Source organism: Raphanus sativus, chromosome 6, assembly GCF_000801105.2.
Source record: "Raphanus sativus cultivar WK10039 chromosome 6, ASM80110v3, whole genome shotgun sequence".
NCBI lineage: Eukaryota > Viridiplantae > Streptophyta > Magnoliopsida > Brassicales > Brassicaceae > Raphanus > Raphanus sativus.
This window is the reverse complement of record NC_079516.1, coordinates 25425379-25452330: the sequence shown is the minus strand read 5'-3', so window position 1 is coordinate 25452330 and position 26952 is coordinate 25425379. Positions and strand designations below refer to the sequence as shown.

Here is a 26952-nt window from a genome sequence, read left to right as displayed (position 1 = left end):
CCATTTTGATCACAAATACCAAACTATCCTTCATTTCTTTAACATATTTCTTCCACATCACAAATACCATTTTTCTCATTTATTCTTCACATAAATAATCAACAACCATGTGGGTCCAAAAGACAACCTTAACCAATCAGAAATGACTGGACCCACATGTCTTCAAGTTTCTCACCTTCCTCTTCTTCCCATCGTGAAACTCTCTTCTCCCTCACCCTCCATTGACGATTTTGAAGCTTCAAAACCAGGTATTTCTTATCCGTTTTTGATGATTTTTTTTGTTGAATAACATTTAAATGTTGTATATATGAAGAGTATTGTAAAAAAACTAAGAATTGATGAAAGTTTTGAGAGATTATTTTTTTTTTTTAAAACTGTATTTATAGATTTTAGGTATATTTTATGTTCGTTTTTGATGAAATGTTTGGTGGAATACTATTAGAAAGAAGTGCATTGATCTCGGCTAGTGTAAAAAAGAAGATTGGATGCAAATTTGAGTAGATTAAAATGGATTTTGAAAACTGTGTCTATAGGTTTCTGGTATATTTTTATCTGTTTTTGATGATTTTTTTGGCAGTAATTTAACTAATATGAATTATATATCATGGGTAAAGAAAAATCCAAACAAAATTTGACTAAAAACGTGATTAGTGACTGCAAAGATAAATTCTGGGTATTACTGATATTACTCAGTATTACTATGTTTACAAAATATAACTAGTATTTCTGGTATTATTACGAGTTTTACTATGTATTGTATTGAAACAAATTAGTATTAGTAAGAGAGCACTTTACAGTGTGGGAATTAAATTTAAGCTTCTTTAATAATTCTAATTGTAATTCTAATTTTTTTATTTCAGGAAAATGCAAAATCCGCATTGCACAATCATTTGTTTTGATTATGGAGGATATTATATGAAGGATGGGGCTGATACGAAATGGATTTCGGGAGATGGTGAAGGGAAAGATGAAATTCACACTATTGTCTTGAAGAAACCAGTGGAGGAGGTCACATACTCTGTTTTGGTTGAGCGTATTTGCAGGAAGATAAAGGTGGATGAATATAAGATGATAGTGAAGATTAGTTACTTTCCAATGGTAATGTATTCGAATAAGCCATCATATATCTGTGATGATGAAGAAGTTTTTGCTTATCTAATGCAAGTAAATCAAGAGAATTGTAGAAGTGTTCTACATGTGGAGCTCAGCCAAACAGATGATCACACTGATTTCTATGGCGGTCTATCGGATAGAGAGACTACTGAAAGAGAAGCTACTGATAGAGAGGTTACTGATAGAGAGGTTACTGATAGAGAGGCTATTGATACAGAAGCTATTGATACAGAGGCTACTGATACAGAGACGATTGATACAGAGGCTGTTGATGAGGATGGTACTGAGATGGGTGCAACTGATAATGAAGGTACTGGTGGTATGCTCACTTTATACGAAAACACTGAGATGCATGAGAATGTCACCGAAAGAGAAGCAGGACCATCAGTTGAAGTCTCACAAGTTGTCTATAAGGAGCGTGATGATGGTATGGATTTGGTTATAGGTCAAGAATTTAGAACCAAGGAGGAAGCGCAAACTCATATTCAGAAGGCTTCACATCTGAAGTGTTTTGAGTATGAGGTAATTAAGTCGGATAGTAAGAGATATGTGATAAAATGCCGAGGAGAAAAAGAAGGCTGCAAGTGGCGTGTGCGTGTTGCAAAGTTAACGAATTCAGATCGTTGGACTGTTAGAACTTACATTAAGCAGCATAGATGTTCTGTTGTTACCACAAGAACACTGCCTAATAGAAGGAGAGGCACACAAAAAATTGTTGCATCTGTTTTGGCCCAAGATTATCCCGGCAGTTTTGACACACCACGTCCCAAAGCTTTGATGGACTTGGTTCATCGCAGGGTTGCTGTGCAAGTGTCATATACAACAGCATATAGAGGAAAAAGACTAGCTGCTAATAAAGTGCGCGGAACTCCTGAAGAGAGTTATTCTTTATTATATTGTTATATGCACGTGCTGGAGCAGGTGAATCCTGACACAATAACTCGTGTGGTTGTGGATGAGGGCAAAAAATTTAAGTATCTGTTTTGGGCTTTGGGAGCTAGCATAGAAGGATTCCGCGCGATGAGAAAAGTTCTCGTTGTGGATGCAACACACCTGAAGACTGTTTATGGTGGAGTGTTATTTATTGCAACTGCTCAAGATCCCAATCATCACCACTACCCAATTGCGTTTGGTGTTGCAGATGGTGAGAAATATGAGAGTTGGCTATGGTTTATGGAACAGTTGAAATCAGTGATATCTGATGTCCCTGGATTGGTGTTTCTTTCGGACAGAAACAAAGGGTTGATCAAGGCAGTGCGTCTAGTGTTCCATCAGGCGGCTCATGGGTATTGTATATGGCATTTGTCTCAGAATGTTAAAGGCTACGTCCGTAACAACAAAGACACGTGTGCATTTAAGTTTATGGAGTGCGCACACGCTTATACAGAGGCAGAGTTCTTGGCCCTTTATGACACTTTTTGCATGAGGTATCCTAGTGCAGCGGAGTATCTTAAAAAAAGTTGTGAACAAAAGAAATGGGCAAGGTGTTACTTTGAAGGAGTTAGGTACAATGTTGACACCACCAATTCAGCAGAATCTTTTAACGGTGTTATTAAAGACGCAAGAAAGTTGACTTTACTTCCAATGTTTGATTTTATCATTGGAAAAATAGCTGAATGGTTTAACAAGCACAGGAAGGAGGCAGCTGAACAACCTCCCGCTTTAAAGCTTGTGCCTATTGTGGAGGAAGAAATGTCTAAAAGATGTATTGATGCAGGGGTTCTTACGGTTGACGAGTTAAACAGCTTCCATCTCGAGTACAGTGTGCATGGTAGTGATGGGAAGCGTTATACTGTGGACATGGCTATGAAAACGTGCACTTGTGAGCAATTTGATAAAGACAAATATCCATGTGTTCATGCAGTAGCTGCTGCCACGTTCATGACAAAAAAAGCGGGAAGGGAACTCCATCTCTCTGAGTATTGTTCTCAGTACTATTTGGTGGAGCAATGGGCTTTGGCTTATCACAGGACAATATACCCCGTTCCTCATATGTCTGATTGGGTTATACCAGAAGAAGTTAAAGCAAAGAAAGTACTTCCTCCAGAATTTGAAGTCAAGAAAGGAAAACCGCAAGAAACAAGGTATCCATCAGCAGGAGAAGCTCGTGGAAGAGAAAAAAGAGGCAGAGGAAGTGGAAGAGGCACAGGCACAGGTACAGGCAGAGCCAGGGGAGGAGGTATGGGAGCGTATTTTGAATGTGGAAGTGGTTCAGGTTCAGGTGTTTGATTGTTGAAATTTGTTTTATTATGTGGTATTGCTATGTGTTACTTGACTTACTAGACTCTACGGGTTTTACTATGTGTTATTTGTATTACTAGGAGTTACTGGTTTTACTATGTGTTATTTGTATTACTAAGAATTACTTGTTTTACTAAGTGTTATTTGGATTACTCCTTCTTCTTCTTGCTCCTCTTTCTCTTGTTCTTCTTCTTCTTTTCCTCACCCTTCTCACTGTTTTCCTTGTCCTCCTTCTTGTTCTTCTTCTTCTTGTTCTTCTTCTTCTTTTCCTCACTCTTCTCACTGTTTTCCTTGTCCTTCTTGTCCTCCTGACCCTGCTCATTCTGATCTCTACCATAATCAAAATCAAAATCATTTCACTGTCTAAACTCCACATCCTCATGACCCTTTTCTTCTTCTATAGAAGCCAGCCTCTTTTCTATCTTCTTATACTTGGCTTTCAGAACTCGTTGGGACTTCTCAAGTTCATCCAACGTCCAATACATAGCCTCCAGCTTTGTATCTACTGTCAAATTAATTCCAGAAAATCCTTCTTCCATGACTTTCACCATCCTCTCTTCCAAACCTTTCAAGATCGACTCCATGCCAACATTAGAAGAAGAACCTGCTTCAATCATCACTTTTTCTTTGTCCTTCTTCTTTGTAAACACTCGTGCAGCAATATCTGACTCATACAACTCTTTCCACCAAATCTTCTTCTGCTTCACATTAAGCCAGTGATTCCACCTATCACTTTTGCTGCCCTCACGGTGATACTCTGGCTCCGGATCAATGATACGAGCTAGCAAAGTTTGCTCATCCACAGTTGGAACCAACACACTGTGAATAGTCTGAAAACAAAAAAAAAACATTCAGAAATTTCAGTTTCAATATTCTGCTATTTTCTACTATATATGATATAAGGGTATACCTTTGTGTTTCCAAACGCATCATATATATCTTCCAAAGGATAACCCTTCATGCTAGTATGAATAAACCGGCTCTTGCACATCCTAGGACAATCTCCACTGGCGCCAGGTAAAGAGATTCTGAATTTTTTCCCTAGCTTAGGAATACACTTAAAAGCCAAAACTTACATAAATGAAGTGTTACTGTGTCATATTGCGGTTATGAATAACAAAAAAATTAAATAAATTGTATGCTTTACCTCTAACGGAATTATGAATCCATTAAAGCTGGTTGCAGTGGTCACTTCACCATCCAGACGCTTCATCACATGCTTCAACTCCTTTATTGCTTCCTCAAATGTTAGACGACCCCATGGAAAGTCTATGCAGTCATCTAAATTTTCCACTATCCTCAAGATGAACGGGTCTAATGGTCCGGAATCCTTCCCTCCTCTGATAACCCGACCAAGGAAGAACAAGACAGCCATCTTCAATCTATCAATACATGGTTGCTTCATAGACCGCAGCTTCTGCTCCACATTTAATATGGTGATCCTCTTCTTACCAAAGTAATACTCCACAAACTTAGTACTGCCGAGCTCCAAATACCTCCTCGGATACTCATGGCAGTCCAAGCCAGAGATGAGGGCATGCTCCCTCATAGAATATCGGATGGGCACACCATTCACCCCAAACCATGCAGCATCTTCTCCTTCAATTTTAATGGTGCGCAGGAGTAACATCCACATTCCTTGGAGCTTCCGGAATTCTTCATCAGGCATGTGGAAGAAATGACAAAACTGTGGATGGCTTGTGAACCAGGCGACTTCTTCTTTTAACCCCTTAATCAGGTCGACTGTGTCCTTCAATTTACACTTCGACTGAATCTTGCAAGTCTTCGGGTACTCTGTGCTCTTGAAGTACAATTCAAGAGGCTGCGATGGTTGGCTTTCCTGCAGTCAAAATATATAATGTATTAGTCATTTTTTACTCTAATAAGACTAGTAAAATAATTGCACAAATTACCTTAGAGGACACAGCAGCAGACATGTCTTCGCTTTCAGTATCAAGTGAGAACGAAGCTACATTCGTATCTCTCATTGGTGCACTCTCTTTCTGGACTCGAGGACTCTCTTCTTCGACTGCATCATCTCCTACGGGTTCATTCCCATAAGACACCGCTTTTCTAGCTCTAGTTCTACTAGAGACTCCACCTCTAGTAGCTGGACGACTCCTTTTCTGGCCTCTCTGATACACAACATTGACATTTAATTATTAACAACATTTGGCGTTAAACTCCTAATTAAACCTAACCAAGCAATCACAATTTATTACTAAAACCAAAAGAATACTGTACCTTAGAGGGGTGTTCAGGCAGATCATCACTAGTGTTTTCTTCTGATAGCACCTCAACAGCAGGACCATCGGATTTTTGAGCTCTTGAGCTTCTCCCACTTTTCGTTTTTCCTCCTCTACCTGCCATTAGCTATTTCCTGTTAACATCCACGAAAAACAACAACAACAACACACATTTAGTCACAACCCAGAGTTATTACTTTGCATAATCTCCAACAATATTCATTTACTCAAAAATCCAGTAAGAAAAAATTCTCAAAAATAGCTATTTTTATCAAAACCCAGTCACAACAACAAAACATATTCACTCAATAAATCACAAAATCTCTTTCAGTTTACATTTATCTGAGAGTCAATAAATCACCAACTCTACACAAAAATCGCAACTTTTTCTATGTTTCAGTTCTAACTTATCCAAATCAATTGTAGTATTTCACCATTTTTTTCCAAATTTCAAACCACAATCTCGCTTACTAAGACACTACTTTCATTTCTTCTACAACTTACAAATTATCCCCAAATTTATTTTTCAATTCTACTAACAAAGTTGGAGATTAATCAAAGGGAAATTAATCACTTACCAGAAGAAAGAAAATGGAGACTCGATTTGGTGGAGAAGGAAGAAGAAACGAAGCAGTTTTAGAGACAAAGACAAAGAGAGATGATGGGAACCGAGATGATGAGACAGAGACAAAGAAAAAGAGAGAATTAAGATTGATGGGTTATCGATTTCGATAGAGGACCAAGGATGAACGAACAAAGGGGACTCGACGAAGGCTAGGGTTTCAGAAGGAGAACAGAAGGGGATCGGATCGATGAGGACGACGAGGGGAGGACATCGCTCTTTTGTCTGAGGGGGAATGAGAAATCCGAAATCGAAATGTCTGAGGGAGAGAGAAGAGAGAAACGCGGCGTTTTAGTTTAGTAATTGGGTTGTACCCAATTGAGTCTGGGTGGGTCGGGTTTTTGTGGTTGGGTCATGTAATTATCAGATTTTTAAAGGGTTAGACATGTATTTAGAGCATTTTCGTATTTAAATTTAAATAGAAAAGAAATTATATTTTATTGGTGGGAGATCTGAGCATTTTTTGTGAGTCAAAGGGGTAATTGGTGTTAAAGTCCAAGTCCACATAATATCATTGCCAAACGGAAATAATATTTTTATTATTGAAGAAGCAAACACAGATTTAAAAATAAAAGAGTTATAAATTTTGTTGGATATGAAAAGTTTCCACTTCATTGAAAACAATAAAACACCCTTTTCTCTCGAGCAAACCCTAGTCGCAAAGAGCCGCCGTCGTCGTGTTTTCTTTCTGCTCCGGCGGTTTGGCGTTATCTCGCCGCCGTCGGGAGCAATCCCGTTCATCTCTGCTTATAGTCTTGTGGATTTTCTCTTTTGATGTCTTCAATGTTTTGGCTTCAGATCTAGTTTTAGCAAGAAGATTTGGTTGGATTGTGGTTCAGATCTTCGTTTGCTCAAGCTGGGTTGGAGTAGCGGTGGGCTGGGGTCGCGGTGGCTTCTGTGCGGTGGTTGTGGACGAGTTGGTAGGGTTCCGGCGCCGGTGAAGTTAGCCCTCTTCGTGTCTACTTAGCTCCTGTTTGGTTGCCATTTTCGAAGATGTTGAAATGAAGTCTCCGTTTTGCTGCTGCCACGACCTTGCGCTCTCCTCCCGATATGTGCGCGATTCTGGAGTAGGGATTCACACTCGAATGAACTCCGATGGTAGGATGTTTCAGTCGCTGCGGTGGGTCTTCTTCTTCTGGCTTCTCGATGAGGTAGGGAACGGTGGTTGGAGGCAGTAGTCGGCTTTCGGTTTCGTCGAAGCTATTTTTCAATTTTGGCTTCCGGTTTGCTTTGACCGTGCGGGTGAGTCTTGAGGGACAGAGCATTGACCTACGGTGAGCTCATCTGGTGTTTTGAAAGGATTAAAGGCGATGTTTATGGTTGGGACTGGGGAGCTTTTGCTCTCTTGGATTGTAGATTGCCACCATGTTGTTATCTGTTTCGTGGATTTAGAGTAGTTAATTTCCGACTACCGGCTGTTTTAATAAAGGGACTTCCAGAAGCTTTTCTAGGCTTGGCTGTGGTGTGGTGATGAGTATGTGGCGCTACATATGAGGCGCGTGGAGAGCCCAATCAAGGTCCAATGGCGAGTTTTAGTTGGAATTGAAGGGTGTTACAGCAACGGTTAAGGTTTTTAACTTCTCTGGATTCATTCTATGTTTTGGTGATGTTCGCAACGTGTGCTTCATTTGGTCTCCTTTCAAGTTGGTTTTAATTGCTATTGAGCCATCGCCCTGTAGGCTTGAACAGAGTTTGGCTTGTTGTTGAGGTCGAGGTTGAGTATTTTACTTCCGAGCTCTGTCTGTCTTTGGCTTTACATGTACTAAAGCTAATCATCTGTTGTTTATAGTTAGGAATTTGTTGTTTTGTTTGAACTTAACTCTGGAGGGATCTAGGTCCTTGCCGGCTCTTGGCTCCGGTGGGAATGTGTTCCTAGCCGGCTTTGTGTAAGTTTGATGTTCAAAATCAATATTAATCTACCAGATGACAAAAAAAAAAGAAAAGTTTCCACTTCTGCACACCCGAAGCATTTCTCTACAGCTGGCCTTCCATCATCCAACAATGTCCTCACAGTCTTCCTGCATTTATTTTAGGGACATTTGTCTAACTATACATAACAAGGATCCGCATCAGAGATTTGGTGCAAAATGGAACATAAACTAGTTTTGTCATGCCATTTGGTACCGGAGAAGATAAATACCCTTCCTTCCTGACCAAATGTCTGGCATCGTACACTGACGCGGCAGAGAAAGCGAAAAGGTGTGTCAGGACCGCAGATGCCTATAATATTTAAAAGCTCAGAGGCTATGTGACTTCTCCTCCACAAAATTCATCGGGTAAAATCGAATCACAAAAAAAATCTGGGTTTTTCAAGTTTAAAATCGACAAATTTATCATGAATCTATCTTATTTTGTTATCCTTAACAAAGAAACATGATTAAATGACTCAAAATCATCAAGAAAATTGAAAAATAAGCTGAAAAAAATATGTACGGCTGATTTAGGGTTGCAGTAGATTGAGGAAGATGAATGAGAAATAACATTCTTATCCTTCATTAAAAAACAAGAAAACCCGACAAAAAAAAATAACCCGACTTGGGGTAGAACCCAACCCTGGTTGCTGTTATACATTTACACAATAACCACTAGACTACAATTGTTTCTTGGTTTAGCTGTCAGAATATATGGTATATAACATAAATAATAATAAAAATCTAGGAAATCTTTGTAGTTGATGAGTGTTGCATATGGTATGTTACATGTATAATAATTATTAACGGTTAAATTTATAGTTGACGAGTATTGCATATCTTAGCCACTCTATAACTATAAAAATTAGCGGTATACATTATGTTAGTTGAAACTAATTTGTTTTCTCGGTTAACTTTGTAGTTGACAGATTCTTTAACAATACAGTTAACAATATAACTTAGAAGTAACGATAAGCTACCTTTTATGTTACACTAGATATGGATCCGTGCGTTGCACGGGTTTTATTTGATGTTTTAGTTCAGGAACACATAAAAAGATTGTAAATATTTTTCTCACGCTAGTTCTTGAATTTTCAGTCTATATTAGTGACATTTTAATAATAATAATATGTTTTCTTACATAATTTTTTATTAATATTCTATTTCAATAATAATGGTGTTTTAAATAGTACATTTATATTTTCATTTTTTAATAAATACTTCACTTTTTGTTATTTTTCAAAATAATATTAGCTATAGTTAATTGAAATATATAGAACTGTGAACTCTCTATATTGTTTATATTGTTTAAGACAAACTAAAAACGAAACAATTAAAAATATTAATATTACATAACACCAGTCAATATGTTTTATCGATAGTCAGCTAAATATCGAATATATTTCTAGATAAAACATCAAATTTATTTACTTTAACATTCATGGTGTGACTTTAACATCTTTTTCTATATACAATATTTTGTAAAACACTATTGTCGCTATGTTTTAAAAATTCGAAGTTCTCCAGTTGTAGTGACTCTTGATAGTGTGACATATAATTGTAAGACTGGACTTGACAAATAGACCAACTTTTTAATCTTTGACCTTAACTTTGGTTGATAGTCATTTCATAGAACACTCTTATAGAAAATTGAATTCTTTTTATTTTGAAAGGTCATCTTGCATACGTCGGTATGAGACTTATTCTAAGAATACAAATCTGTTTTTCCACATAACTTCCGGTTAGGATTTCGGCTTCAATATTCATGTTGTATAGGCGAGTTATTCATAACATTATTTTATTGGAAAGTCTTCCTTTTTGATTTAAATTCCTTAATAGCATGACCTACAACAATCCATTGGAAAATCGTTCTCTTTGATTTAAATTTCATAGTAGCATGATCTACAACAACATAACCAATTTTTATATGTTGATAAGAATAAACACACATAATCATAATCACATATAAGCATAATAGTCACATTAACTTAGTCACAATAGCATAACAGCTGGACAAAATATCCGTAAATTTTGATTTTATCTGTTTCGATTTGAACCGAAATTCCAAATATATGTAACTCTACGAAGCAAAGAAAATACTTATAGGCAATATCTGTAAGAAACGAAGCAAATCACAAAATACTAATATTATTAAGAATGAATATCTGATCTGATCCGTTATATGAATACATATACATGTATGTAAAGACATATATATATAAATTATATTGTATATAAGTTTTATAGTACTTTTTAATAAATTTATTAAGTTATTTATTAGAATTTTAAAATTTTTGTAATAAAATTTTATTATTATTTTATCTTATTTTTGGAATTTTTTATTTATTTACTAATTTTAATTTATTTTTGCAGAATCGGATATCTGGTCGAAAATCTAAAATTATCTGAATATATGGAGCACTGAATATCCGTGTGGCTACAGATCAAATTAGATCAAATAATTGATTATTATAACAAAATGGATCGGATCAAAATATCTCCAAAAATCCGGATATCCGATTCATGTTCACCACTATATCTATATGTACAAACGGCTAAGTATAATTATAATAATAACTAATGTATAACAGCATGACAATTATATTCTTTTTAGAAAAAGTTCAACATCATTAATGTGAAGATAAGAATATCTAGTTATTTCCTCATGTGACAAAAAAAAAGATATATGGTTATTTCCTCATGTGACAAAAAAAAGATGACACGCGAAGATGTGAAAGAACATGCAATAAAACTCATCAGATATTTTTCTTGCTCAATCCTGCAAAAAATTACTTTTTAAAACATAAATTTGTTTTTATTATCTTCCAATATATTTTATTGATCATAAGATATTTTAACAAATGTAAAAATTTTATAAAGAAAACTAATATCAAATAATCTTTTACAATTATCTTTTTTTGGATTTTGGAAAAGGAAAATTAGTATTAAATAAGTTATTTTACAAACTTCTCTTCTTTAAGATTTGTAAAAAGGAAATTTTTTAAAAATATTACTATTAAATAATTTTTAAAATTAAATTTTACAATTAAATATTTTTAAAATTAAATTTTACTACTAAATATTTTTAAAATTAAATTTTACTATTAAATTTACGAAAAATATTTCTTCAATTTCTTTTAATTTTATTAGTATATATATTTTTAATCATGAGATATTCTAACACAACTTCAAAATATTAAAAGAAAAATTACTATCAAATAATATTTCTAAAAGAATATTATTAAGTAATTTTTAAATTTTCCTTTTTACTATTAAATAATTTCAGAATTCTTTTTTTTTTATTTTCTTAGTATATATTGTTTTAATCATGATATATTCTAAAACATGTCGCATTATTAAAAAAGAAACTACTATTAAATAATATTTTGTTTAAGATTTTTAAAATGGAAATTTACTATATAATTAATTTCACCAAAAATCGTTTTTATTATCTTATATATTTATTTTAAATTATAAAGTAGTTTAGCACATATCACAATTTTAAATATATAACTGTCATGTGTCACAATCATGTTAAATAACAACTTTGAAGAACCAAATTTCCTATTAAGTAATTTTAGAATATTATTAAGTATTTTTTAAAAATTTCCTTTTTACTATTAAATCAATTTTAAAATTAATTTATTTCAAAATTCATTTTTTGTTATCTTAGTATATATATTTTATATCATTATAAATTTTAACCTCTTTAAAAATATTAAAAGGAAAATTACTATCAAATAATTATTTGCAACTATGTTTTGTTTCGGATTTTAAAATGGAAAATTACTATTAGATATACTTACAATTATTTTTTAACAAAATTTGTTTTTATTATTATCTTAATATATATTTTTAATTATAATTTAGATTAAAACATGTCGCAATCTTAAAATTTTTAATAACACTTGTCGCGATCATGTCAATTAGTAACTTTGAAGAACCAAGCTTTATATAATAAGATATCCAATAATTATTAACGGCTAACCTTGTAGTTGACGATGCATATTTTAGACATTGTATAACTATAAAGTTTAGGGATGCGCATTGTTAGCTGAAAAAAAACTTGTGTTGTCGGTTAACTTTGTAGTTAACGAGTATTGTATGATTATTTAGATACTAACACCATATAACATCAAATTATATAGTTATCCGATAATAATTACGTTATGAATTTGAAATCACTCGTGATTCTATGAAAAATATTATCATTTATCTGAATCAGAGATTACAATTGATTGCAAAATTTACCATCAGAAGAAACATAGTTATGAATTAGAAATATAAGAAAAAAAGAAAAATTAGAACGAAAAACAAGAGAGAAGAGAGATGGAATCTACGACAATGAAAGAGAAATAGATAGCAGGAAACAAAGTCTGCTGGAAAATCTGACACAAATCAAAGAGTTGTGCGTGTAGGAGGCAGTGTGAAGTAGGAGTAAAACAGGAAGAAAAAATTGTTGAATTTACCATGGGTAAATAGCTTATATAGACTCCATCTATGGGCATACATGCCAATTATCTATTTATTTTATAAGATTTAGATACTCAAAACAGTAAATCAATAGATACAGCTTTGGATGTTGCTAACCAGATGATTTTTTGAAACAGAAAGGTACTGACTTTGGAGAAGTCGGAGATGAAATCTTCCTTTTCTTTCTCCACATTCTCTATTTCAAGTCTCAGGAGTTTCTAAACTATATCAACCAAAATACCAAAACAAACTTGGTTAAAAACTAATAACTTTCGGTTTCCAAATCGTTTATATTAGATTCATTTACCTGTTCAGTAACGGTTCTCTGCGATAACATCGTTAAAGCCTGCGTATTTTAGCATCTACTCAATTCATATTTGTGCTAAGAGTAAGAGAAAGGGTTTGGACACACTAAAAACATATCTTTGTCAAAATAAACAAACCTGCCTTGTGCTTGAACATCATCGAGATCATATCTCTCTGTTTTATGTACTCAGAAAACTCAGGAGATGGAGTACTTTACCTCCCGGTTTAAGCACTTAAAGGATGTCCTGAACAAAGCTGTTTTTTTCCTGTTAAAAGAACAGAGAAGGAATGAGTTAAGCATTCACAGTTATAAACTTCCAAGAGAAAACAACGTAGATTAAGTTTGTGTACTTGGATGTGGAGAATAGTGTCACACTGTGAAGCAGCATATCGAGCAGTTGTTTCACTTTGCAACGCCCTACGCCTTGTGTGCTTAAAGGCTGAGAGCTGTTAAGAGAAGTTGCTCCATAGACCGACCCATGCTTTCTGTAATGAGTGGCTGTGGATAAATGAGATCTACAAGAGACTTTCCTGCAAATAATGATGGATGGCTGGCGAGAGGTCAAAGGAATCTGAGATACCCCTTCTGCCCCACTGACTGTACTTCCAGGATAAGCAGTTCCAAGCTACATATTAATATAACCAAATCAGCCAAGAATTATCTTGAACAATGAGTAATTCATCAGTCCGCAATGAATTGACATGCAATGAAGTGAGGATAAAATTCAATCAAATTTAGTGGTAAGATTGATAAAAAATGATCGTACATTCTGAGGATAACCCGATTGACAACCGTAGAGCTGTTGTCCATAGCCAGCCACCACGCCCTCTTGACGAACAGATATTTTATTTTGAATTAAACATAGGTATCTTGGCCCCATATAAGTGATCCAGACTAGTCACGTGTTGTCACGTGTCGGTCTTCTGTCCATGGCAATGCCGAAATGTTAATTTTCCAGTGACCGGGGCTCGAACCCTGGTGGCTTCACCGTATTGGACGAACACATATCTTCTCAGCGAATCTGATTGCAATTGCAAGGAGTTAGTTGTGTAAATACCTATTTATAGGATGAAAGGATAGGAATCACACATTAACAGGGTATGTGAATTTAATGTTATATGGGGGGAGGTGTGAATGTAGAGAAGAAGCATTACAAAGGTGGTATCCCATAGGTTGTGGAAGCAAGAGTTTCCTAGCCGAGGAAGCAGATGGAAGTTCATATGGACTCTTTTGGTGGGCTAAGATTAGTTAGTTCTAGGCCACATGAATTAAACGGTCAAAACTTGTGAACAACTAATAAACGCTAAACCTTTTTTCGCGAAGAAAGAACCATGTTTTGTCCTTGCGGCTTGTTTGGCAGGTTGAATCCCTTCATCTTATTGCAGGTACCCATTTCCCTCATGCTTTGGATGCTGCCTCAACTCAACCCATCGTTCTTGTTTGTGGAGGAATGCACATTTGTGCTTGGTCTTGGAAGTCAGGTATGGATTCTGGACCCTCGTTCCTCTTGTGAGCTTCAGAGACTACAATAAATTGTGCAAGAAGGAGAGTGGAAGTGAAAACTTCCCCCGGAGTAACCCGGATAAGGTGAAGAAGATGGAAGGATCCGAAGTTGCGCCCAACAACTTGGTTGTGTATCCGATGAGTCTAATTTACCAAATCTTGTGGTTGTACCGATTTTGCTTGATTTCTTGTATAAGCTTATTGTAGTGATGCCCGTATTGGGAGATAAATAAAAAGTCGTGCTTTAATTAAAAAAAAAATTACAGACAAAAAAAAAAGAACCATGTTTTTGTCAGATTGAAAAGTTGGCACGCGGCAAAAAATGCCCCCATGCTCTGATGCTGAGGTGGCTCTCTAAAAAGCCATACAAGCTTACTTTATTATATAAGAAAATTTACTTATTATTTATTTTACTTATTTTAATTGTTTTGATTTTATATCTAATGACAATATTATCATAGACATTTAATGTAATATTTTTTTATATTACATATTTACTTATTATTTATTTTGCTATACATTTTTAGATATATATATATAATGTAATTTTATATTTCATATATGGTATGTTTATTTATTCTTTATTTTTATTCTAATATTACGATAAATTTTTAATGTAATATTTTTTATTTTTATATTATATATTTATTTATTATTTATTTTACTATAAATTTTTAAGATAGATGTTTAATTTTATTTTTCTATTTCTGATATTGTATATTTACTTATTGTTTATATTTCTTATATTATATATTTAATTATTCTATTTTTTTGTATTAAATGAAAATATTTCTTTAGATGTTTAATCTAATATTTCTATTTCTTGTATTGTATATTTACTTATTATTTATTTTATTATACATTTTCAGATAAATGTTTAATGAATTTTTTATTTCTTATATTGGATATTTACTTAATATTTATTTTTATTATATTTTATATTTATTTATTCTAATATTATAATAGATATTTAATGTAATATTTTAATTTTTATATGCACATTGTATATTTACTTATTATTTATTTTATTATAAATTTTCAGGTAGATGTTTAATTTAGTTTTAATATTTTTTATATCGTATATCTACTTTTTATTTTTTACATTGTATATTTACTTATTATTATATCATGATAAATGTTTAATGTAATATTTTATTTTTTATATTGCATATTTACTTTCAGATATATGTTTAATTTAGTTTTTTCATTTCTTAATTGTATATTTAGTTATTTTTTCTTATATTATATATTTAGTTATTGTAATTTTTTACTTTTAATTTTTGTATAAGATTCATTATTTAACTGATTACAAATTAATATTATAAAATTGTATTAAAAGTAATTTAACATATAAGCTTTATATTCTAAGAGTATCAATGAGTTTAAGATAAAAGTTCGACATAAACGTTTCAAACGGAGTTAAATGTCATATTGATAATAGATCTAAATATATTAAATGGATTAATGAGTAACTCACGTATAATAATTTTGCTTTAAATCATTTTTAAACCTCACGTATAATAATTCTCCTTTAAATCATTTTTATTGGATATTCTCATAAAATATATAATGATTAAAAAAATTATAAAGCAAAATATAGAACAAGAAAATTGTTTTGCTTTTATATCAAATTATGTAATGTTCCAATGTTTAATGTAATATTTATATTTCTTTTATTGTATATTTATTTATTATTTATTTTTATCATATACTTTTGAGATAGAAGTTTAATGTAATATTTTAGATTTCTTAAATTGTATATTTACTTATTATTTATTTTTCCTATATTTTATATTACTTATTCTAATATTATAATAGATGTTTAATGTAATATTATAATTTTTTATATGTCTATTATATATTTACTTATTATTTAATTTACTATAGATTTTTCAGATAGATGGTTAATTTACTTTTATATTTCTTTTATTGTACATTCACTAATTCTAATTTTCTATTTTCTTTATATTAAATGATAATATTATTTTAGATGTTTAATTTAATATTTCTATCTCTTATAATGTATATATACTTATTATTTATTTATTTTTATTATATTGTATATTTACATATTCTAATATCATGATAAATGTTTAATATAATGTTCCTATTTTTTATATTGTGTATTTAATAATTTACTTTTTATATTTCTTATATTATATATTTACTTATTCTAATTTTCTATTTTCTTTATATTAAATAACAATATTATTTTAGATGTTTAATTTATTTTTATATTTCTTATATTATATATTTACTTATTCTAATTTTTTATTTTTTTATATTAAATGATAATATTATTTTAGATGTTTAATTTACTTTTTATATTTCTTATATTTTATATATTTACTTATTCTAATTTTTTATTTTCTTTATATTAAATGATAATAATATTTTAGATGTTTAATTTAATATTTCTATTTTTTATAATGTATATTTACTTATTATTTATTTATTTTTCTTATATTGTATATTTACATATTCGAATATCACGATAAATGTTTAATATAATGTTTCTATTTTTATATTGTATATTTACTAATTATTTATTTTACTATACATTTTCAGATTGATGTTTAATTTAATTCTTTCATTTTTAAATATATAATTACTTATGGGAAATTGCTAAAAATACCACTTTCATGATACCATTTTTTAAGTTTACACTAATCAACTATACCACCAAATTTTTAATGATCAAAATACCATTATACCCCTAACTAATAAACCTATTCTCTATTCTCTATTCTCCTAGATCTTTCTTCACCGTGTCCGCTCAAAATTTCCGGCGTGATTGGACCACTCCGGTGAGAACCGTCACCTTCTCAATCCATCAGCCAAGCTTACGTTCTTCCCAGATTACTGTGAGACGATTTTGAAGAGTGTTTGATCGATATTGTTTCGAGGTTATGTAAATGCAAGGAGATTCGTCTCCGTTGATCAAACCCATCAACAGAGCCGCCGTTCACAGAATCTTCTCCGGACAAGTCATCCTAGACCTCTCCTCCGCCGTCAAGGAGCTCAGGGAGAACAGCCTCGACGCTGGAGCCACCAGCATCGAAATCAACCTCCGCGACCACGGCGAAGACTACTTCCAAGTCATCGACAACGGCTGCGGCATTTCCCCGTCCAATTTCAAGGTAAACAATCTCCGACGACGAACCGTCACTGATTTAGCACATTTAGAGGATTTGGCAGATCTTCAAAGTTTAAACACGTTTGGTTTCAGAGAAGCTCTAAGCTCCCTATGTGCCTTGGGGAATCTCACGGTGGAGACGAGGAGAAAGGAGGAGAAAGTTGCTACGCTCTTGACCTTTGATCATTCCGGTTTGTTGGTTGCTGAGAAGAAGACTGCACGCCTGATTTGTGCCACTGTCACTGTGAGGAAGTTTTTCTCTAATTTACATGTTCAAAGCAAAGAGTTTAAACGCAATATATGCAAAGAGTATGGAAAGCTTGTATCTTTATTGAATGTGAGTTTCTATATTGATTACTTTGATATATGGGTTAACACTTTTTTTTTGGATTAGACTTGATATAGTTTTTCTTGGTTACATGATGAGACTTGAGTGATCATTCTCCTTAAAGTAAGCTACTTTTGATGTACTATTACTGAATTTCTTCAGTTTGATATCTACCCTCCCTGTTGGAATCGTATTGTGTTCCAAATAGATGATTACTCTATTTTAATTGCATGATTCTTTTAGTACACAAATTTTCATGATTTTGGGAAGTAGATTTTACTATGTATGTTTGAAGCTTAGTTTCTTAACTATAGTCAGGTGCTCTTACTTTTTCTTACTGACTCTGTTTCAGCGATGACTAATGACTTCTTCAATAATCTTCCTTTGTGCATGCATATGCACTTATTGCGAAAGGAGTGCGGTTTGTCTGCTCTAACACAACTGATAAAACTCAACGTCTGTTGTGCTGAGCACACAAGGGAACGGTTCACTTAAAGATAATATTATAACAGTATTTGGGATGAGCACCTTTACAAGTCTACAACCCGTAAGTATAAGTAGACTTGACTACGTTTGGTTTCAGAGGAGAATCTCTTAGCTCTCTATGTGCCTTAGGGAATCTCACAGTTGAGACGAGAACAGAGAAGGAGCAAGTGTCTACACTCCTAACCTTTGATCATTCAGGTTTGTTGGTTGCTGAAAAGAAGGCTGCACGCCAAATTGGCTAAGAAATTGTTGGAGAGGGACCGGTCGTTTGAGTTTGATTATTTATTTTGATGTATTAGTACTTAAGTTACTGTGTATTGTGACAACTGATTCCAAGCTTATTAGTTTCGTGATTTTTTCAGGACAATGTTGCAATGTTGCTTTTATAAACAGTTTTTCATGATTTTAGACTTTATTAATTGTTTTATAAACCCTTATAAATGGTTAAGACACTTTTACAAATAATTTATAAACTTTTATAAATGGTTTAGAGACTTTAGAAATATTTTATAAACATTTATAAATAATTGTACAATTTTATTAGATTCATGATTTTATGTTGCAGATAGAAATACAAAGAATTGCATATTTGTAACACTTTATAATAGTTACAGAGTTGGCTTGTGCGATCAAATAATTACATATTTATAACACTTTATAAGAGTTGCAGAGTTTGTATCTCTTATACTAAAACAATTGTATATCTCTCTTAAGAGTTCCATAGTTGAAGAGATTAGTTGGATGTATATGTGAGTTTGGTTCAATCGTTTCTTTTATAGAAGAGTGAAATATGGAGAAGCATTGATGTTCTCAGATTATGTTAGTAATAACAGCTTTTAGTTGAGAACAAGGAATTATCTCTAATATTTTGATGAGAGTCGTGTATAGTCCTCTTAATTCATAGTCTTGCTCTTTTTGAAGGGCATATGAGTTCTGTTACTGAGAAGAGTGCTAAGTATGCTCAGATTGCTTCTGAGGAAGTGCCCAAGAGTCTTTACTGCCTTGGTGTTCATCTTACTACTGAGTGGTTTCAGAACTCTGAGTTACATGAGAAGCTTATAAATATATTTATAAATTAGTTTATAAACACTTATAAATAAATGTATAAACTCTTATAAATAGCTTATAAGTTCTTGCAAATAGTTTTATAAATCCTTTTAAATAATTTGATACAAGGTTTTATAAGCTCTTATAAAATTATAAATGGTTCATAAATGGTTTTATAAACCTTTATAAATAGTTATATAAATATTTATACGGTTTTAGAAACCTTTATAATTTTTTTATAAACCATATATAAACTCTTCAAAACCCATTAAAACCTTTTAGAAACCCTTAAAAATCTTATATAAACTTTTTATAAACTCTTATAAAGTCTTATTAATTATTTTATAAACCATTATAAATATATAAAGGTTTATAAATCATTTATAGAAATATATATTAAATATTGATAAAGGTTTATAAATGATTTCTAAATCTTTAAAAATGATTTGTAAACATTTATAAATTATTTGTAATCCTTACAAAGCCTTACAGACTGATTTTATAAACTTTTATAAATGAATTATACTTTAATAATTTATTTAGAAAGCCTTATAGACTGATTTTATAAACTCTTATAAAGTCTTATTAATTGTGCTATGAAGAATATTAAACTCTGATAATATTTTTATAAACCCTTATATACAGATTAAAACTTTTATAAATATATTTATAAAATTTTATAAATGATTTATAAGTTCTTATAAATGGTTTTATAAACCCTTATAAGAGATTTCTAACATGCAAGATAATATAGATTAAGTTGAGACTTCATGTGATTTGGTTGTTATCTTAGGCGCTAGTTAGCCTCCTTGTTCCTTGGCTCTGTTTTATGTTTGTTTATTAGAGAGTATAAACATTTTTTTTTGCCATTGTGTTTCTTCATTTCAACACAAGAAACAGAGAAACTTAAGACTATAAATGGTTTATATAACTTTATATCATCTCTGCTTCTTTGTGGACAGACGCTTCAAGAACGCATAGGTTGTGATCATGGTTGTTGCAGACATTGACATTGAGACCCACCTTGGTCCTAGCCCTCTGTAACAAGCCCCGAACCCACCTCCTTCCTTCATCAAGCTCTTCACCGTCGGCATCACTGTCATTGCTCGTCTCCTCCCGTTCTCCTCCGTGTCTAAAACCTGAAGCCTCGTCTTGATTGTGTCTACCGGCATAGTTATCAAAGCTGAGCAACCACTTGCTGTGGCTGCACTCAGCGCTTGAACCACCATCGAGCCACGACCTTCTTCCTTACGGCCACTGAACCGAGACCAAATCTTTTTCTGAGCAATACACTTATAACTCCTATTCTCTCACTCAAACTCTCCATGTACGGTTCCAATAACATGACTCTAATTACAGAAAAAAAATATGCAGTACTCAAAGGTTGATACTCACTAAAATATGTTACAGCTAGAGAGAAAAAAATGTGGGAAAAAAAGTCATCACAGACCTTGGGATTGGGTGGGTTGTCAAACTGTTGGAGCATGTAGGAGTTGGGAGTGTTCTTCAAGATCTCTTCAGCCTTCTGAATAGCTCCAGTCATGCCTTTAGCAGGTTCAGTTAACACAAGCTCGGCTCCAAACGCCCTCAAAAGAACCCTTCTTTCCAGACTCATGGAGGCAGGCATTTATATCCTTTCGACGCAGCAATGAAAGCAAGACCAATCCCTGTGTTCCCACTTGTAGATTCCACAAGAAAACTCTAGAAAAATTGCAAAAAACGAAGATTTCGTGTAGAGCTCTAATGTGATAGATAATCCACAGAGATTTAAAGTACAAAACCAGAGAAAGGTGAATAGAACTCTCACTTCATTTCACTGTTGGTTCAAACCACCACAGGGTTTATAAATCCTTATAAATGATTTTGGTACTAAAGTCTCAATACCCAGAGTCTTTAATTAACTCGTAAACCCAATTCCTAAAATCTCAAAACACACAATCACATTGCACACTCATCTCTAATCAACTATTTACCCTTTTCAGATTGATGAACATTATGAATCTCAATGTTTCAACAAATCGTAATCCTTAAACCGAGATAGATTCCAATGAAAAAAAAACGGATTCTAGAATCTCTTCAAACCTGTGAGTGATCAAAGATGATCTGATGCAAGAGGTTTTGACGATGATTCTCGACGGAGAGAGAGATGGATCTCGACGGAGAGAAAGACGATGGATCCAACGGAAATAGAGACGATGGATCTCGGAGAGAGAGACGATGGATCCGACGGAGAGATAGACTATGGATCTCGACGGAGAGAAAAGAAGGATCACGACGGAGAGAGAAGAAGGATCACGACGGGAGAGAAGAAGGCGATGATGGATTGAAAATAAAATAAGGTCAGTTTTGTCTTTTACACAGTAATGAATGTGGTAATTTTGAAAAGGTAATTTCATTAGTGGTATAGTTGAATTGTGATACCATCAAAATGGTATTTATGAAATTCCCCCATTATTTTATAAGATTCATTATTTAACTGATTACAAGTTAAAATTATAAAAATTATCTCAAAAAAATAATTTGAAATATAAGCTGATATATTCTAAGAGTATCAATGAGTTAAAGACAAAGTTCAACATAAAAGTTTCAAACGGAGTTAATGTCATATTTATAAGAGATCTATATATATTAAATGGATTTAATGAGTATCTCACATATAATAATTCTCCTTTAAAGCATTTTGATTGGATATTCTCATAAAATATCTAACCATTAAAAATTTTATAGAGCAAAATATAGAATAAGAAAATTTTAGAACTTATCGATAACTCCATAAAATACCATAAAACACTTATTATTTGGAATGGTTAATAATATATTTAGATACTATTATTATCTAGATATTTGTTTTTATAAATTTTGGCAATAAAGATGCTAAATCCTAGCAAAAGGGAAACAAATATAACAGAATCTATAACGTCAAGGACAAAAAGTGATGACGTAATCAGCGCCGGAGCAAGTAAAGGTGCTTGTCCCATCGTCATAAGCGTAGCTATAAGCCGTCGGGCAAGCTTTTTTGAAGAAACCAGCGTACTCACTCGCCTTACACGTGTCCGGCGTTCCAAACGCTCCGCTACAGCAATACTCCGGCGTTCCAAACGCTTCGCAAGCGCTCTTGCACGCCACAGCCTCTCCAGCCGCGTCTTCCACCGTTAGTTTCAGCTGAGCTGGACAAACTACGTTGAGATCCGCCGCACAACCCGCGGCCATGCATTTACCAACTCCGGCGGCTCCACCGTGAGGAACGATCATCATGGGGACGTTGTAACCGTCGACGAGGCTGATGTCGAAGAAATCAAGATTACTTGCGCCGTTGAGTGTGAACTCTGCTAGTGTAGCCGGAGGTTTGCCTCCGGCGCCTGAGCATTCGATTTTGGATGAGCCACAGTCGCCCGTGACGCAAGTAAATTTACCGGTGGTGGGGTCTTGATTGCAGAGCGTGCGACCCCATATGCGGCCGGACCAGGAGGCGGGTATGGGGATGACCCGTGACTCGGATGAGTTTAAGGAGAAACCGGTAGTGGATAAGGGAGCGGTTCCGGCGCCGGAGAGAAGTCCCGGCCAAACAGTGTAGTTACATTGGTTAACGACGGTGAAAGTGGTGGAGGAACCGCCATTAGTGAGAAAGATGATCACAAAGAGAAATGAAGAGACTTTAGCGTAACCCATCTTTGAGAGCAGGGGTTAATTGAATCGGTGAGAGTTGTTGTGGTTCTTAAGTTTCATATATATTAATTAGGGTTGGAGTCGGCCGTGATTTTGACTGGGCTCCACACTAAAACATTTTTTGGCCCGTTAATTTAATAAGCCCATATACCCAACTATAAGCAAATGATTTTGACATATGACATCTTCCTAATCATCTTGACTTTGTAAAAAAAAATCTTAAATAAATAAATGTTACATTGCATATTAAAATGATGATTTGGCTTAAGACTAAATGTGACGTAACATATTTATATTTTTCGTAAACATTTAATAATATAAAAATAAATTATACATCATCATTAAAGTAAATCTATTCAAATATGATAAAAATAATATAAAAATATTTTAAAATTTTCATAATATTATTTATAATTATACAGTTTTATTACTAAAAACGTTTTTCAAATTTTTTTACAGTTTTAAAAAAAAAATGTTTAACCGTAATATTATTAACTTCTTTTATATATGTGAAGATTCTAAAAATACTGTTCATTGTACTTTTTGATAATTATTCAGCTTTTATATGATTTTTAATTCATTTTATACAAATTAATTTAATACATTTTATCCAAAAATAGATAAAAAATCTATCTAGATTATAATTTTAAATATATACATATCTATTCTTAAGTATAATTTAAAATGCAAACAAAATTTATTATTTTTTCTTAATTATATGTTCAATTAAACCCAATGTTTAACCGTATTATTATTAACTTCTTTTATATATATAAATATTCTAAAAATAATGTTTATTTGTACTTTTTGATAATTATACAGCTTTTATATCAAATTTTATTAATTTTATACAAAATAATTTAATATATATTTTATCCAAATTAAATAGATAAAAATATCTATGATTATAGTTTAAATATATACATATCTATTCTTAAAATAAAATATCAAATAATTAAGATGATTTATGATTAAAAATTTTGATATTTAAGATTATTTAGAATGTTTAAGACAAAATTACTCGCTTATTTTGGATATTTTTGGATAGTTTGGATATTTTATAATAATTTTGGTTTTTTAATATTTTCATATATATTTTAACAGATTTTAAATTGTAAATTTATATTAGTAATGTTATATGTATATATAACTAATAATATAATATATTTGACTATCCGTTTTTTCGGTTATTTCGAATGTAGAAATATAATAATCATTTATGTAGAAATATAATAATCATTTGGATATTTGAAGGTTTAGGTTTGATTTCAGTTGGGTAGATTAGGTATTTCGGTTCGATTTTGTTTCCGTTTTATTCTTTTTTGACCAGGCCTAATTAAAAGTTTAAAACTAAAGCTACGTTAAAAAGATATCAACTCGGTTGGTTCTTTATAAGTTACAAGTGCCTTGCATTGCAATTTGCAACCTGAGTGTTTTGTATAACGTACGGTATTCGGTTTTACACAAATTGCATGGTTGAGTTCACTCGCCTGAGTAATTATCAACTCGTTAGAAAGCTCTTTTCCTTTTCGATAAACCGCCATATTTTCTAACGTTAGTCTGAGGTTAAGGACATGGATTCAAAGCCCAGAAGAAACAATGAAAGCTTATACAGCTGATACAGTACTTATTCTAGATAGTTGCTTAATGTAATCTGTAATCTCTTTTACTAATATTCATTTCATCGAAAAATATGGAAACATCAAGTCAATAGGAATATGGCAACCTTTTCGAAGCAAAGGAACTTCCCAAGAACAAGCAATCAAACGAAACAAAAAGGAATCGAGAAAGCATCGGGACTGATGTTTAGTGAGATGGTGGATATGAATAACAAGTTAATAGCACGTTTCAATCTTTGCATACGGGAGTGTGACTATCACATTACATGACACCAATTGTAAAGAACGACAAAGAAACTTCAACTTATGCAATCACACTATCATTCAAGTTCACACACTTATGGGTTATTGGCATCAACAAAAACAGTCAATAGGGTATTAAAGAACCTGTCATATACGAGAAAGTAATATAGAGTGATCATAAACTCCCAAGAAACATTCCAAAACATCAACCGAAGCAAACCCTAGCTATCACATTGTAGTCACCATTTGAATAGTAAACATCAGAAAACCAATAGAAAACAAAGAAAGATTATGAACATTACTCTTCTTTTTCTTTGTTAAGCAAGCGAAGAGCAGTCCCTTGCAAAGTGACCTTCCTCGCCGCATCTGAAACACGTGCCGCTACCTCCGCCACCTCCTCTTCCGCTTCCTCTACAATCACAGTCACGAGCCAAATGACCAATGCCTCCACACTCGTAGCAAGCACCACCACCACCACCACTAGTACCAAACGGTCTCTTGCTTGTGCAAACTCTCGCCATGTGTCCAACTCCGCCACAGGTATAGCAAGTGTTTCCACCCCCGCCGCCACCTCCGACGTTTCCACCAGTGTTTTGCCTGCAATCCCTGGCGAAATGCCCCACACCACCACATGTGTAGCATTCCCCACCGCCAGATCCACCGCCACCGTATCTGTTCCCACCGGAACCACCGCGACAATCCTTGGCCATATGACCAACCTCTCCGCAACTGTAACACTCGACTCCGCCTCCGCCGCCGCCACTGTTTCCACCGGCGTTCTGCCTACAATCTCTAGCGAAGTGTCCTACATTACCGCACACGTAGCAAGATCCTTCACCACCGGATCTGCGCCCTCCGCCTCCGAATCTTTTTCCACCGGCGCAATCCTTCGCCATATGGCCAACCTCGCCGCAACTGAAACAACTACCGCCGTTTCCGCGGGAGCTCATCTCCTTCTTGTTGAGAGATCCGCCGCCAGGTGCAGTGACATCGACGGCTTTGGTCTTTCCGTCGTTTCCGATCGCGATCGCGTACTCAACCGGCTCATCAACAGTCAAGGTTCGGAAACCATCGGAGACGATCGAAGACTGATGAACGAAAAGCTCTTCTCCGCCACCATCGGGAGCGATGAAACCGTAGCCTTTGGCATCGCTGAACCAGTTAACTGTTCCGGTAGATCTCCCCGTCGATTGATCGTCTTGCGCCATCAGATCACAGAGAAGGAGAAAACTCGTAACCGTTCGTGCGGAGAGGAAAGTGATCCCTAAATCCAATTGCTAGATTTCGATTTGACCGTCAATTGGCCACGTCAGCTTCCTTCCCTATCGGTGGTTGTTACAACGTGGCATTAATATCAGGCCTGATCTTGTTTAACTTATATAATGGGCCTGTGCTGTGATTGTCTATTTTCAAGCAAACTGTTTGTGATAATGAACAGGTTCTTTTTTTTTTACTTTTTTTTTTCTAAAATATCCTATCAACGGTTTGCCTCGAAAAAAACACACTTAGTACTACATAGTTGAGTAATCCAAAATGTACCACACTGCCTGTTTCAAGCTTGAAATACCTTTTGATTAATAGCAGGGGATAGACCAATCATTGTTACGCTCCAACATGTAAATTCAGATGGGATAAATAGTGATAATTTAATTTCAAGAGAAAATCAAATTCATGACTGATATGGATATATACTAAATCTCACGAGACCGTCACTAGACTATCACCATTTGGTTAATGAACCGGTTCTATTGATTAGCCTACTATATCATAAAGATTTACACTGACCAGATCGACCATAATGTATCAAACCAAAACCGGTGATAACTAAAAGAAATGATTATTTATAGTTTCGGTGACATTTTAGTCTGAATAAGTTGTAAAAATAAGAGATATATTTTATTGGTATTTCTCTTTTATTAATATAGATATATACTTCAACTTTAAACGACATGGGTGATGCGATATTTATACTACTATTTGAGAAGTGATACGATATCAGATATTTATACTTC

At 33.5% G+C, this 26952-nt stretch overlaps 6 protein-coding genes and 1 long non-coding RNA gene across 15 annotated transcripts; 2 read left to right on the top strand and 5 right to left on the bottom strand.

Annotated features, from left to right (window-relative positions):
• Positions 1-915: 915 nt before the first annotated feature.
• LOC130495674 (protein FAR1-RELATED SEQUENCE 4-like) lies at positions 916-3342 on the top strand. The gene has a single exon (XM_056987119.1). The coding sequence runs from the start codon at positions 916-918 to the stop codon at positions 3340-3342; it is 2427 nt and encodes an 808-aa protein (XP_056843099.1).
• A 368-nt stretch (positions 3343-3710) lies between these two features.
• Positions 3711-5724, bottom strand: LOC108808197 (uncharacterized protein At3g43530-like). The gene is made up of 5 exons (XM_056987118.1): positions 5599-5724; positions 5268-5489; positions 4502-5194; positions 4265-4411; positions 3711-4184 (listed from the first exon to the last, which is right to left on the bottom strand). The coding sequence occupies exons 1-5, from the start codon at positions 5722-5724 to the stop codon at positions 3711-3713; spliced, it is 1662 nt and encodes a 553-aa protein (XP_056843098.1).
• Positions 5725-12577: 6853 nt separating this feature from the next.
• On the bottom strand, positions 12578-14654 carry LOC108810732 (protein SHORT ROOT IN SALT MEDIUM 1-like). 6 transcript variants are annotated; one of them, XM_056988732.1, is made up of 7 exons: positions 14222-14654; positions 14067-14139; positions 13679-13933; positions 13263-13537; positions 13129-13177; positions 12913-12951; positions 12578-12823 (listed from the first exon to the last, which is right to left on the bottom strand). In XM_056988732.1, exons 3-7 carry the CDS (start codon positions 13790-13792, stop codon positions 12680-12682), a joined length of 621 nt encoding a protein of 206 aa, XP_056844712.1. In that variant the 5' UTR covers positions 13793-13933; positions 14067-14139; positions 14222-14654; the 3' UTR covers positions 12578-12679. The 6 variants fall into 6 exon arrangements, 4 of the variants coding, with proteins under 4 accessions (XP_056844712.1, XP_056844710.1, XP_056844711.1 ...); XR_008935738.1 differs by having other exon boundaries at positions 13049-13177; positions 14067-14647; XR_001943170.2 differs by having other exon boundaries at positions 12578-12828; positions 13049-13177; positions 14067-14643.
• Positions 14655-17161: 2507 nt separating this feature from the next.
• LOC108810130 (DNA mismatch repair protein PMS1-like) lies at positions 17162-18780 on the top strand. 4 transcript variants are annotated; one of them, XR_008935674.1, is made up of 3 exons: positions 17162-17555; positions 17645-18002; positions 18232-18780. XR_008935674.1 is itself a non-coding variant. In XM_018582261.2 (2 exons), exons 1-2 carry the CDS (start codon positions 17331-17333, stop codon positions 17732-17734), a joined length of 315 nt encoding a protein of 104 aa, XP_018437763.1. In that variant the 5' UTR covers positions 17164-17330; the 3' UTR covers positions 17735-18780. The 4 variants fall into 4 exon arrangements, 1 of the variants encoding a protein (XP_018437763.1); XR_001942970.2 differs by having other exon boundaries at positions 17163-17555; positions 17645-17795; XR_001942969.2 differs by having other exon boundaries at positions 17163-17555; positions 17645-17888.
• A 1455-nt stretch (positions 18781-20235) lies between these two features.
• LOC108809486 (uncharacterized) lies at positions 20236-21714 on the bottom strand. The gene is made up of 3 exons (XR_001942845.2): positions 21495-21714; positions 20863-21113; positions 20236-20761 (listed from the first exon to the last, which is right to left on the bottom strand). It is a non-coding gene; the product is annotated as an uncharacterized LOC108809486 (long non-coding RNA).
• A 478-nt stretch (positions 21715-22192) lies between these two features.
• Positions 22193-23105, bottom strand: LOC108809697 (thaumatin-like protein 1). Its single transcript, XM_018581854.2, has one exon. It carries the CDS (start codon positions 23079-23081, stop codon positions 22332-22334), a length of 750 nt encoding a protein of 249 aa, XP_018437356.1. The 5' UTR covers positions 23082-23105; the 3' UTR covers positions 22193-22331.
• Positions 23106-25059: 1954 nt separating this feature from the next.
• On the bottom strand, positions 25060-26266 carry LOC108806297 (cold shock domain-containing protein 3). The gene has a single exon (XM_018578371.2). It carries the CDS (start codon positions 26146-26148, stop codon positions 25258-25260), a length of 891 nt encoding a protein of 296 aa, XP_018433873.1. The 5' UTR covers positions 26149-26266; the 3' UTR covers positions 25060-25257.
• Positions 26267-26952: the final 686 nt, after the last annotated feature.

Coding starts and splice junctions, on each gene's coding strand:
- LOC108809697 (XM_018581854.2), bottom strand. CDS start 23,081: ATGGGTTACGCTAAAGTCTCTTCATTTCTCTTTGTGATCATCTTTCTC.
- LOC108810130 (XM_018582261.2), top strand. CDS start 17,331: ATGCAAGGAGATTCGTCTCCGTTGATCAAACCCATCAACAGAGCCGCC. Junction 17,556..17,644: donor TTTCCCCGTCCAATTTCAAG/GTAAACAATCTC, acceptor GTTTGGTTTCAG/AGAAGCTCTAAGCTCCCTAT.
- LOC108808197 (XM_056987118.1), bottom strand. CDS start 5,724: ATGGCAGGTAGAGGAGGAAAAACGAAAAGTGGGAGAAGCTCAAGAGCT. Junction 4,412..4,501: donor GATTCATAATTCCGTTAGAG/GTAAAGCATACA, acceptor TTGGCTTTTAAG/TGTATTCCTAAGCTAGGGAA. Junction 4,185..4,264: donor ATGCGTTTGGAAACACAAAG/GTATACCCTTAT, acceptor TTTTGTTTTCAG/ACTATTCACAGTGTGTTGGT.
- LOC108806297 (XM_018578371.2), bottom strand. CDS start 26,148: ATGGCGCAAGACGATCAATCGACGGGGAGATCTACCGGAACAGTTAAC.
- LOC108810732 (XM_056988730.1), bottom strand. CDS start 13,792: ATGGGGCCAAGATACCTATGTTTAATTCAAAATAAAATATCTGTTCGT. Junction 13,178..13,262: donor ACACTATTCTCCACATCCAA/GTACACAAACTT, acceptor TTCTTTTAACAG/GAAAAAAACAGCTTTGTTCA. Junction 12,952..13,128: donor TTAAGTGCTTAAACCGGGAG/GTAAAGTACTCC, acceptor TAAAATACGCAG/GCTTTAACGATGTTATCGCA.
- LOC130495674 (XM_056987119.1), top strand. CDS start 916: ATGAAGGATGGGGCTGATACGAAATGGATTTCGGGAGATGGTGAAGGG.